The sequence below is a fragment of the Arachis hypogaea genome, chromosome 15, assembly GCF_003086295.3.
Source record: "Arachis hypogaea cultivar Tifrunner chromosome 15, arahy.Tifrunner.gnm2.J5K5, whole genome shotgun sequence".
In the NCBI taxonomy this organism is placed as follows: domain Eukaryota; kingdom Viridiplantae; phylum Streptophyta; class Magnoliopsida; order Fabales; family Fabaceae; genus Arachis; species Arachis hypogaea.
This window is the reverse complement of record NC_092050.1, coordinates 137,498,587-137,510,618: the sequence shown is the minus strand read 5'-3', so window position 1 is coordinate 137,510,618 and position 12,032 is coordinate 137,498,587. Positions and strand designations below refer to the sequence as shown.

At 36.4% G+C, this 12,032-nt stretch overlaps 1 protein-coding gene across 1 annotated transcript; it reads right to left on the bottom strand.

Moving 5' to 3' along the window:
- Positions 1–1,101: 1,101 nt before the first annotated feature.
- On the bottom strand, positions 1,102–7,658 carry LOC112750854 (uncharacterized). Its single transcript, XM_025799744.3, has 10 exons — positions 6,936–7,658; positions 5,584–6,355; positions 4,496–5,120; positions 4,167–4,338; positions 3,629–3,980; positions 3,091–3,201; positions 2,538–2,889; positions 2,164–2,389; positions 1,847–2,068; positions 1,102–1,532 (listed from the first exon to the last, which is right to left on the bottom strand). The coding sequence occupies exons 1-10, from the start codon at positions 7,499–7,501 to the stop codon at positions 1,388–1,390; spliced, it is 3,543 nt and encodes a 1,180-aa protein (XP_025655529.1). The 5' UTR covers positions 7,502–7,658; the 3' UTR covers positions 1,102–1,387.
- Positions 7,659–12,032: the final 4,374 nt, after the last annotated feature.

The window sequence follows — 12,032 nt, the reverse complement described above, 5'->3', positions numbered from 1 at the left end:
GTCAATTCTGTTGTGATAAGGATGGATGACGGCTCAATTTTTCTATGATGAAAGATACAAGTTCTCAAGATGAAACAAATTTAATGAAGTTTGAAAAAGTAAAATTTGTACGCATATAAAAGAACACGGTCTGAGGCAAAAGAAAGACACACAACAAACACTCCTCTCTCTCTCTATTTATACACTGCAACATATACTTAGTGAATATATATGAATCATTTATATTATATTGATATAATAATATTGGTGAATATTAATACTAGAATCATCTACTATACTTTTTTATTTTATATTTATTTCCCCTTTATTTATTTATTTCACAACACATTATTAGTACGAAACTCTGATAAAAATTTAAGAAGACTCAGGTAATAAATTTTCATTATGTCAACTCTCTCATCTTGAATTTAATGCTCTTAATATATCTAGAAACAACTATTTATCATAGATATTAGATACCGAAATTCATCTTGATTTAATGGATCTTGGAAATACCATTAAGGCTAAAAATAAAGCATCGCAAAAGGTTAAAGTCAAAGCCATGATCTTCCTTAGTCGTCATCTTGATGAAAGATTGAAAAATGAATATCTCACAATAAAAGATCCTGTAGATCGGTGGAAGAATATTGAAGAAATGTATAATCATCAAAAGACTGATACTTCCTCAAGCCCCATATGAATGGACATACTTACGTCTACAAGATTTTAAATCCATAAATGAAAATAATTCAGCAATGTTCCGAATTATCTCACGAATAAAATTATGTAGAAAAATAAAATTATGTAGAAAAAAGATAATTGATAATGACATATTAGAAAAAAAATATTGACCTTCTATATCTCAAATATGCTCCTAAAAGAATTTAAAAAATATTCTGAACTAATTTCTTACTAATTTCTTGCCTTCTTATTGAACGTAACAATGAATTACTTTTAAGAATTATGAAGAGAGCCCCGTTAGCGCCACTCCATTTTCTGAAGCAAATGTTACAAATTATAACCCCAAAATAGATAAATGACAAAGTTTTGATAACAAAAAAAATTATGTTAACAAAAAAAGATCTCACTAAAAGTGAGATTAAAAAAAAATAATAAGCAAAATAAATCAACAGAGGATAAATATTTTTATTTTCGTTATGGTACAAAAGGCCACTATATACAGGCACGATATTTAGATACCTTACCCGAGGATGACCTCTAAAAATCTTGCATCGCCATAGAGCAATTTTTACAATTTGCATCAGAATTTACAAGTTATGACCTTGAAGCATCAATTGCTGCTCATTAAAGCAACAATTCACAATATCTGGGTTCTGCACATTTTGCAAACCCCCACAAATCTTAACGCAACTCTCATAAGATCCAGGCACAAACATAGAAAAAAATGTCATGATTCCTGTAGAAGGATCTCATATATGTCAGTTCTCAGATTCAACTCCTTGTCACGCATAACTTCCTGCAGATCAGATAGCTCTTTCGCAGTAAGGACAGAGTTCAGTCTGAGAAAGCCATCCAACCATAGTCTCTTTGACCTGGTATGCATATTGAAATAAATATATAAATATCACAGGAGTAGATACAAAACAGGTACCAGGCATGCTTGCCCACAACACATTTCAGTAAAAGGTAAGCTTCAAGATATTTGAAAAGTTCATATTTCTAGGTCTGAATTCTAAATTAAAAACATTTGGGTTAAGGATGAGAGTCTAGTGATATGCTTATACACACAACATTTTTGGGGGTAAAGCCCTAAGTTCATTAACACTCAACTCTAAAAACTAATTATTTCTACATCATCTAAGGCAACAGTTTATATCATTCGCACATCTAAAACACAAGTTCTCACCAGGGGCACGCATGGATAGCACGGAAGAAAACACGTCGAGCTGCAGAAGGATCCTTTACAATGTCCATTTCATATGCAATGTAGCATCGCCATAGTACCACAGAAGTACTAAGTTTATCAGAACCCAACGCCCTTTCAAACAACCCACGGATTCTATGCCGTGAACCACCTCTAGACATCTCATACGACAATGCAAAAAGCCAGAGAACAACAGATGGTTTCCTGAAGATTTACATTTAAAAAAAAAAATGAGTGCTTTAAAAACTCATAGCAAAGTTTGAAAGTATAATACACAGAAAACTGAATAAGGATGTTACTTGTAACAATAGCCATCAAGCACCCGCCGCACTTTATTAGATGTTGTGTACAGATGGCCAACCTCCACTACACCTTTAAGAAGTTCTGGGCTGAAGGGATACATCTGGAGTCCCTTGGAGATGGACTCCCAAACTTTAGCCAGACTTGATTGGCTCTGATGTCTCTGAAGCATCCTTATGTAATAGTTAAACAAAAATTCAAGTTGATAGCTATGGCTTCTCGTTTCTGCAGGTAGCAACAAAACAGACAAACAACATAAGCAACAAAGTCAACATGTATTAAGGAATATACAATGTCAGTTCCGGTAACAAGACAAACTGCTTCTGTATGATATGTTTTCCTGACAAGAAACTAGCTACTAAAGATGCATAACCTGGAAGCACAACTGCAAAAGCTTGATCCATAACATCAATGCCTGCATCCCACCCAGAGGTGAGCTCCTCAAACAGTGCAGCGGAACATATTAGAGCGACAGACTGATCATTTATTATACCACGAACCCAAGATGATCGTACAGTTCTCAGTTTTTCCTTAAACCCTTGACGTGCTCTAAGTTGATGCAAACTTGTTGCTTGACTTTTAAATGGGCTATATTTTGTATCACTACCCAAGCATGACAATATATGTATTGCTCTATGTGAAGATTCACGATCATTATCAGATTTATTTGCAAGCTCCATCTCAGCATACCAGAAATATAAAAGAGGAGCATTGGACTGTCGTTCCTACTCCATAAAGTAAACAAAAGCAATTACAAAAGAATAAAGTCTTAGGCATAATACCTGTGTAATACACAGAAGCTGCATTTAATTTGTTATATTATAAGACAAACAGGGTCATGATCAGAGGATAAGATATCATCATTAAATCCAAAAACATACAAAAATAACAACAAAAAGCAAAGTAGGATAAATACAAATACATACCACAGGAAGCCCTTCCACAGATAATAACGCCATGTCAAACACTTTTCTTGCATGATCAATGTTACCATAACTTGCCTCTCTTTGAGCATATATACCACATAATAGAACATCCTACATTAACCAAAAATAAGTACAGATAGTAAGAAACAGGCAGAGTAAGAAATACTGTCCTACATAAAATTTGAAAAGCAAGGGCCTCTAAGATATTGTGAAGAAAAGAAAATGAAATAAAAAAGGATTTTATTATTTTTATGATTTTCACTTTTTACTTCACAAAACCTTGAAAAGAAAAACACTGAAAATGAAAACTAAACAAGCCCTAACATCACTCTATTTTTATTTTCGCTTTTCTTCTTCTTGTGGTATGCTCTTCAGTGTAACAAACAAAAACATAATGTTGATTCATCATAACAAGTATATCATCATATCAACAATGATAGTTGTAATATAATTCTAGTAGATACTAACTCTTCTGTTTAGGAAGACACTTATTCATGTTACAAAAAAGAGAAATTGAGAGGAGAGGAAAAATGAGTACCTGCCTATCACTTTTTAAGAGGGACTTTGCTAAAGCTCGACATGGTGTAACCATGCAACTAGAAGGATTAATTTTTGTTACAAATAGCTCTTCAGAAATAAGGACAGCTTCTTCCAATATGTGATTACGTGGAAAAACAGTCAAGAAAAGTAAGACAGTATTGCGTAGAAATTTCATCATATCAGCATTCCTTGAGATACTGCCTGATAGAAAACCAAAACTGAAATCAGTAGGACTGCTTTCTTCTTTTGTCAACACTTCATGGGTGCTTTTCAACTTCTCTAACATAGATTCTGGCAGATCCTCAAAGCTAAGGACATTCTCTGTCCAAGTTGGACTGTTTGACGAAACCCTACAAAAGCAAGACAGGCAAAATGAGTTGCATTCAACTGGTTAAAATACAAATAAGACCAAGCCACATCAAAGCAAGGAAGGACCCATCATACTATGCAAATCCTAGGTTTTGAAAACTGATCCCACAACCAACTGTGATGCAACCTAGGGAGTAGGAAAGGATATATAAGACCAAGAAGATTACAATTGAGATATCTTCCCACCATAGAAGTCAATGAACTGGGATACCAAAGATAATCGAGCCTCTGCTGTGCTCAAGGAGAATAGGTACTCGTTCACATCTTCATATAAGACAGTTCTCAACAGTTGTTCATCGGCTTCTGCTTTGGGTGTTCCAATAGCAGTAGAGGTCATATCTGTTCATGGTTAATCAACATGCTAAAATCAGCACAATGTACACATTGCATGGAGAGAATCAAGAAAAATCCAAGCATAGAAAACATGTCGTGTGTGCACACACTATGTAGCAATACTGTATAGGAGGGACAAGTGAATAAAGAAGGAGAACTCTACCAGATTTCGTATGCAGAGGCATCCACTGATCACAATCTCTGGAAGATTCTACTTCTGACCATTTGATCCAAGTTGAAGCATCATTCACTTCACCACCATCCCCAGCATTGACATCAATTCCTAGCATTTTCATTAAAGTTTCATTATCAACTTCTGGCTCAACATCTTCATCTTCATCTTCATCCTCATTATCCTCCATAACCAAATCATCGTTGACTTCATCTTCAACTTTGGCAGCAACCTCCTTATCTTTAGACAACGGTTCTGACCAACCAGTCCAGCCACCACCCTCATTTTCACGTGAAAGCTCCTCTTTGACAATCCGCTGCCTAGTTTCCTCCTCTTTCTCCAACCAGGTGGACCAACCAAGAGCTCCTTCTTCTCCAACTCTAGCACCACCACTATTCCAAAAATATTCAAACAATCTTTGCTTACTCTGCTCTGTGAAAAGCAAAGGTGGACAAAACAAACTAAACTCAATTTCAGCCTGAAATAAAGCAGTGGCCAACTCCCTGTAACCAGCCTGCCATTCAAATCTGCAAAGACTGAGAAATATATCCACAAGACCAAGTTCTAGCTCAACAATTACAGGATCTGGCAAAGAGGGATCAGCACCTCGGTGAACCTGCTTAAAACAAAGTATTCACATGACATGAAATTACTTGGTGAAAACAGTCAGGTAAAGTGTGTAAAATCAACTACAAGACCTCAGACATACAAAGCTCATTAACAAAATATCTTTCTTTAAAGACATATATGCTGACGGGACCAACTTTTTAACTCTTGTAGTCCATAGATAAAAGAAAATGGCACTACATGAGATTTCACTATAACCAATTATGGCTCACATTACAACCACTCCCAGAGTTAATAAAAAATAAAGAAAAAGGGGTTGCTCAGTGAACAGTATCTCTCAATTTATTTTCCTACCCTGTTTCATTATCATAAATCCAAATAAGGGATCTGATCATTGTTTTCTATGGAATATGGCACTACCTATGCAATTAAGATAAATAACTCAACAGATAGGCAATGTGCAGTTTCAAGCACAAAATAGAAGAGAGGGTAAAGAATAAAATATTAAGAACCTGCCTAGAGTGCTTGCTGCATGAAGCAGATAGAGCTTCAATTGCATGTGCATACATCTTCCTAACCTCTGAAACCTTAAATCTGGAGAAATCTCTCTGAACAACATGCAAGAATTCTCTCCATAACTTATAGCTTCCAGAGTGTTGCACAAGTATCTTCTGCCATCTCCCAATTAGCACATCAGAGCTGTCTCTTGTTTGATATGTTTTCAAAAGGTAAAGCAATAGCACTTCATTGTCTGGGTTAAGCTCAACTGACTTTTCCAGAATGCTAATCTTCTTTTCAAGAGTCTGCAAGCGAGCACCTTTTTGTCGTTGCATCCCTGCAACCTTATCTTGGAACTCAGCAAAAGCTAACCAAACTTTCTCATCATGGGGGTGCTCCCTTGTGAGTTTGTTAAACTCCCGAGTTTTGTTTAACATTTCATCTTCCCAAGATTCTTCAACCACTGATGCAGTTTTAGAGACAGAATCACTATCCACAGCTCGATGAGATGTCCCAATATCAGACAAAGGTATAAACTCGTCATCCGCCAAAACGGAAGACAATTTTGGTGCAACAAGACGTAGACGCTTAAAACTTTTGTGCCGTTCCAGAGCTATATACTTCCCAGACCAGTAACGACCAGCAGACTTCATTGTACCATCCAATGTATCCACATCGCTCTCTTTTTCCAAGAGAGAAACACTATGGTTCCGCCAATATAATCTTCTAACATTTAGCCCAGATAGTTTCGAAGGATTGTAAGGTTTGTACCGTGCAATATCCATTCTGCATGGTAGTTATAAAATCCTTCAGCATTCATTACTCATACTTCGAATAGCTCAGGTAGAAAGAAAGAACTCTTCAGGTGAATAAAAGTCAAAGGTTCAACACGCACTAAACTAAAATTCCCTACAGGGCTACACATCAATGTAGTTGTTACTGTTAAATTTATTAAATCTGACAGAAGAAAAGTGAAACTCAGATCACCTCCCCATTTCTTTCTCTACTTCAACAAGTGATTTTATTTTCCCTTTATGGGGTATATTAGCCCCAACCTGATTTATGGGCATACACAAACAAACAAACAATAGTTGCAACTCTATGGTTCATACTTCCTAGTTGGCTAGTTCTATGAGTTTTGACCATGAAAACGCATATAGAGTACTACATTTGATTCTCGAATCCCAGTAAGTGAATCACCAATATGCCTAACATGACCAAATTTGCACCACACAATCTCCGTCATTCAACCAAAAAACACTAAGCACTCAAAACCTCAACAAAAGTCACTTGAAACAAACCACCAATGCAAGCTTACTCTAACTATTCAATTTAAAGTATGAAATTATAAAAAAAAAAAAAGTACCTATAGATGCAACCAAATGCAAGATTATCACGATCACCGTGAGAATCGAAATAATAGTCTTTGGCGGCGGTGGACGACTCTGAATCGGCCCAAGCTCGAACGCCCGACTTCCTCGAATTATAACTGTCGAGTCCGCCTCTCTCACGTGACCTATCGCGCTTCCGCTTCTTCCTCTTCTTCTTACTCCTCTTCTCCTTCTTATCTCTTCCCTCAGACTCGGAAGATTCTAGAATCTCGTAGGAAGAACGAGGAACAGCCTTCTCCTGAGCTCGATTTCCGCCATCTTCTTCGTGTTCCTCATCGTCGTCGGAGCGGTGGCGCTGTGGTGGCGATAGGGCGGTTTCGCTGCGGAGTTGGGAGGCAACGGCGTCGTTTATGAGAGACACGTCGGCGGTGAAGCTGGAGTTGGAGAGCCATTGAGGGACCGTACTAGTGGCCAGCGTAGAGGAGGAGCTTGCTGTGAGAGGGAACAGAGGGAAAATAGAAGTTGTTTCGTCGGTGGCTGCTGCGGTGACTTCCTCCTCCGTCGATGTCGGCGTCAGTTGCTCTGGCGGTTTGTTGTCCATCGGAAAGTTGGAAAGGGGAAACAGTGGCTACGGCTAATGCCTAATGAACGCACCGGTTGCGAAGGGTATAATCATTTTATTTAGGTGGAGATCGATTTCTGTGAAGTCGTTAGCTCCTACTAGCGAGATCATTTCACAATTTTAATTAAACTGTCATTGACTCTCGGTTTATCTTTTATTTGTTGATATGAATATTTTGATTTGAAAGAATTAATTAAAGAAAAAGTATAGGTAAATAATTTTTAATCAACCAACTTTAAATAATTATAATTAAAAATTATTAATTTTATATTTTTAAAAAATAAAATCTAAATATCATTAATAAATGATAATTAATTAGTATGAAATATAGTTTAAAAATATTTGTTGGTTTATTATTGATTAAAATGGTTAGTTATTTAACGAAATTGTTAATTAAATTGTTAATAATAATATTAATATACTTTTTTTTGTTAGAAACAAGTAAGGTAAATAATAATGTTTTGAAATTTAAATTAAAAAAATTTTTTTAATATAAACATGATTTTTAAAATAAGATATCTTTTGATTATATTAAATACAAAAATATCAAATGATTTTAATTTTAAATTTTTTGTAGAATAATTTCTAGTAAATAAATTTATTATTATTTGAGGTAATGACCAAATCAGTACCCGAAAGATTCAAACGCTGACATTTTGGTACCTCACTATTGTTATTGACAAAATGGTCCTTAAAAGATTTTAAAATTTGACAAGCGTATCCACGAGTTCACCGGAGCACATTTCCGGCAAGCACAGTGCTGACATGGCCACTGCGTTTTGATGACATGGCAAATACTCCCCCTCCCCAAACCCTAATTCTTCTCCTTCTCCTTCCCCCTCCCCAACGCACTCCCCCCTTTCCCTTCCTGAATGCATTCTCCCCCTTCCCCAACCCTAATCCTTCCCTCCCCCTCTCTAACCCTAATTCTTCTCCTTTTCCTTCCCCCCTTCCCAACGCACTCCCCCCTTCCCCTTCCTGAATGCATTCTCCCCCTCCCCAGCCCTAATTCTTCCCTCCTCCTCTCTAACCCTAATTCCCCATCTCCAACGCACTTCCCCTCCCCCCCCGTCCAAAATCCCCCTTTCTAAACCCTAATCCCCTTCCCTTACCTCTTTGAATTCTAATCCCCTTCCCAACACAGTGTCTCACACTCTCAACTCACTCTCCCTCAAAATAGCAGTAGAGCTCAACCTTCTCAGTCTTACAGAGCCAGTGTCATCGACACCGCACTGTTGCCATCTCGTTGTCGGGTCTTCTGCGTCCGCCAGTGTCTCCTTCGTAGCATTGCATTGTCTGCACGCCTTCACCGTTGTCACCTTCACTGTTTGTATCTGCTTGCTGCTAGCCCCCAGTCGTTGCATGCCTCCTCTGTCTGGGTTCCATCTTGGCTCTATCGTGTCCTGTCCCCTCTGTGTCTGGTGTTCTTCTTCTATTCTTGCTTTGGTGGTGTCTGTATTAATTTTTATTTTATTTTATTTTATTTTATTTTGATTATTGTATATGAATTTGTTTCTGAGTTTTATTGTGATTAATCTTTTTGAATGATAATTTAACCTAAAAATTTGGGACAATTCATGATTTGGGGCAACTCTGTTGATGTTGAGGTTGTTGTTGCTGTGAATGGTGGTGTTGAGGGAGGGAGAGGGAAGTGTGTGTTGGGGAAGGGGGAGTGGTGGAGAGAGAGAGAGAGAGTGATGAAGGTTGTTGTTGCTGTTGATGTTAAAGTGGTTGTTGCTGTGAATGGTGGTGTTGAGGGAGGAAGGAAAAGTGTACGTTAGGGAGGGGCTTGTGATGCGGCGAGGACTGCGATTAGGGAGAAGTGTGCGTTGGGGATGGGGGCTGCGACAGGGAGGGAGAGGGAAGGGGAGGGAGTGTGCGTTGGGGAGGGAACTTTGGGGGTGGTTTGCCAAGTCACCAAAACACGGTGGCCACATCAGCACTGTGCTTGCCGGAAATGTGCTCCGGTGAACTCGTGGGTACGCTTGTCAAATTTTAAAACCTTTTAAGGACCATTTTGTCAATAACAATAGTGAGGTACCAAAATGTCAGCGTTTGAATCTTTCGGGTACTGATTTGGTCATTACCTCTTATTATTTTTGTTCAAAAAATATAAAAAATATGGTACAATATTATTATTCAATTAATTATTATTATTATTATTATTATTTTATTTTATATTTTTTTGGATAAAGGACTGTTATGTCTAACGGAAAAAAACATTGGAGATTGATCTGTGTATTAACTTTTTTTGGGACTAAAATATTCGTTTTTAAAATATTTGGAGACTGATTTGGTAATTACTCTGCCGAAAAATAAATTAGGGACTGATTTGTCTGTCGAAGTAAAATCTTGGAAATTGATTTGTATATTAATTTTTTTTAAGGACTAAAATGCCTTCTTCAAAAAATTTTTGAAACTAATTTGGATAATTACTCTTATGAATATAAATATTTATTCAAATTAATTTTAAAAAATTTTAAATTAGACTAGTACGATAAATTTTAATAGTTTTGAGTCTCTTAATAATTATTATTGTTTGTCAATTTGGTTCTCCCATCAACTTGACTTGTCAAATCCTAATGACAATATCTCACATGGCCTATTAACCAATTGAGTTAGACGGACATGTGATTTCGAGAATAAATTGATCCATACCTACAAAACGTAAAAGGGTCCATCTAGTGTACAGATGTATTTTGGTACAGATTTACAGATTTTTGTTTTTATTTGGTTTAAAAGCGTATCACTAAAAGTGTTGCTTAAAGAGAAAGTGTTACCCTTAATCGTTAACTTGGCTCTGATACCAATTTTTACCATTTCTACTATATGATACCAATTTTTTACTAGTTCTTGATGTATATTGTAATTTCATTTTTATAGTTTTCAATCTTGTTTTAGTTTATAATATTCTTTTTTGCATGGATTATTGTATATAAAATCTTTTATCTGTTTGTCTTTTTCTTTAATATAATTTCTCAAATCCTCAAAAACTTCTTTTATTTCTACACTTTCTGTTGTTTCTAAATACCTTCTTAATTTTTCGACTTCATTCTCCATTTTTTTTCTTTCAATAGCTTTAGTTCTTTTAAGTCATAATATGGTTTTCCAGGCATTTATAAATTTTTTTAAATTTAATTCCAACTTGTTTATATTTATTCTTATTTCTATCCTTTTTATTATAAGGTCATCAATTTCGATCTGAAGGTTATTTAATTCCCTTTTATACTCTTTTATTTTACTTTTTAATTTTTCCGCCCTTTTTCTTTTTATTTTATTTTCTGGTTTTTCAATCTTTTTATGCTTCATTATTTATTTTAGAATTTCTGCAAATTCTATCATTGCTTCATCACTTTTTTCTAGAGATTCTATTTGTAACACCCTACCATACAGAGTCTTATGCTTAAGTCATAATTCAGAGATGGTAAGGTATTACGACCTCTAAAACAAAAATTTAGTACGTATAGTAGTATGAATAATTGATTATAGCTAGGAGCCTTTGAAGAAAAAGGGGTAAACAAAAACCGTAACTCGAAAACGCAACACCCCGAATGATAACGTAACGAGCAAAGGGTAAGCTAACGCAAGATCATATATATAAGGAGTGTCAAAAACGGGAATATCAAGACTCAAAATCCGGCTGCGAAGATAACCGGTCCGAGCATAATAATATATACATATAATAAAATAAGGAAACCCCAAAGGAAACCCAAAGGGACACAAATACATACAACCTATTCTCCAAAATCCCCTCTAGAAGGAGTCATCACAGTTTGTATTATTTAATGGAGATAAAAGTATCTAAACAAGATATATAAACCAAAACAGAGTCCCAAGAACAAAGGATCTTCGCTAATCCAGAAGTCTCCAACATGCCTCAACGAGAAGCCTCGCGTCCTGCATCTGAAAACCACAAAATCCGCATGGGTGAGAACCAGAGGTCCCCAGCACGGTAACAGCTTCCACATATATAATACATAATAATAGAGGAAAGCCAAAGGCAATCCTAGAACTTCCTCCAGATAATATCAAAGCTTATAAACAAGCTAAACCATATAAGGGTATCTGACTAAAGATTCTTTAGTCTAACTAATACTTCCCTTTCCAATTCCTTCAAACCTCCCAACCACTAGCAGGAGTATATTATAGCAAACACAGTTATATCAGACAAAGAATATACAAATAGGAGCAGTTAAGACATTTAGACAATTAGCAAGTAATATGCAGTCAAATAGGCAATCTCAAACAATTCACATAGTATGCATATGATGAATGCCTGTCCCTAGTGGCTGATGATATCATCTGTCGGTTATAGAGCCAACCCGACAAGTCCTGGTAGCTAACCATTGGACTGTCCCTCTGTCGCGCATCCCCAACTCGAGTTATACTCGTTATAAACTTGATCATAAACATGATCCATATCCATCACCCTCACTGGTGAATATTTCGGGGGCGAGCTCATCCGGGTCTTTCACAGTGCCCGGCCACACTTACGACATAGGGTCAACAG

Bases quoted from the DNA above. Each gene is read 5' to 3' on its own strand.
- LOC112750854 (XM_025799744.3), bottom strand. From the start codon at position 7,501: ATGGACAACAAACCGCCAGAGCAACTGACGCCGACATCGACGGAGGAG. The intron at 4,339-4,495 runs GTAGAGTTCTCC...AACCATGAACAG, and splicing joins GCCTCTGCATACGAAATCTG to ATATGACCTCTACTGCTATT. The intron at 3,202-3,628 runs GTACTCATTTTT...TGGTTAATGTAG, and splicing joins TCTTAAAAAGTGATAGGCAG to GATGTTCTATTATGTGGTAT.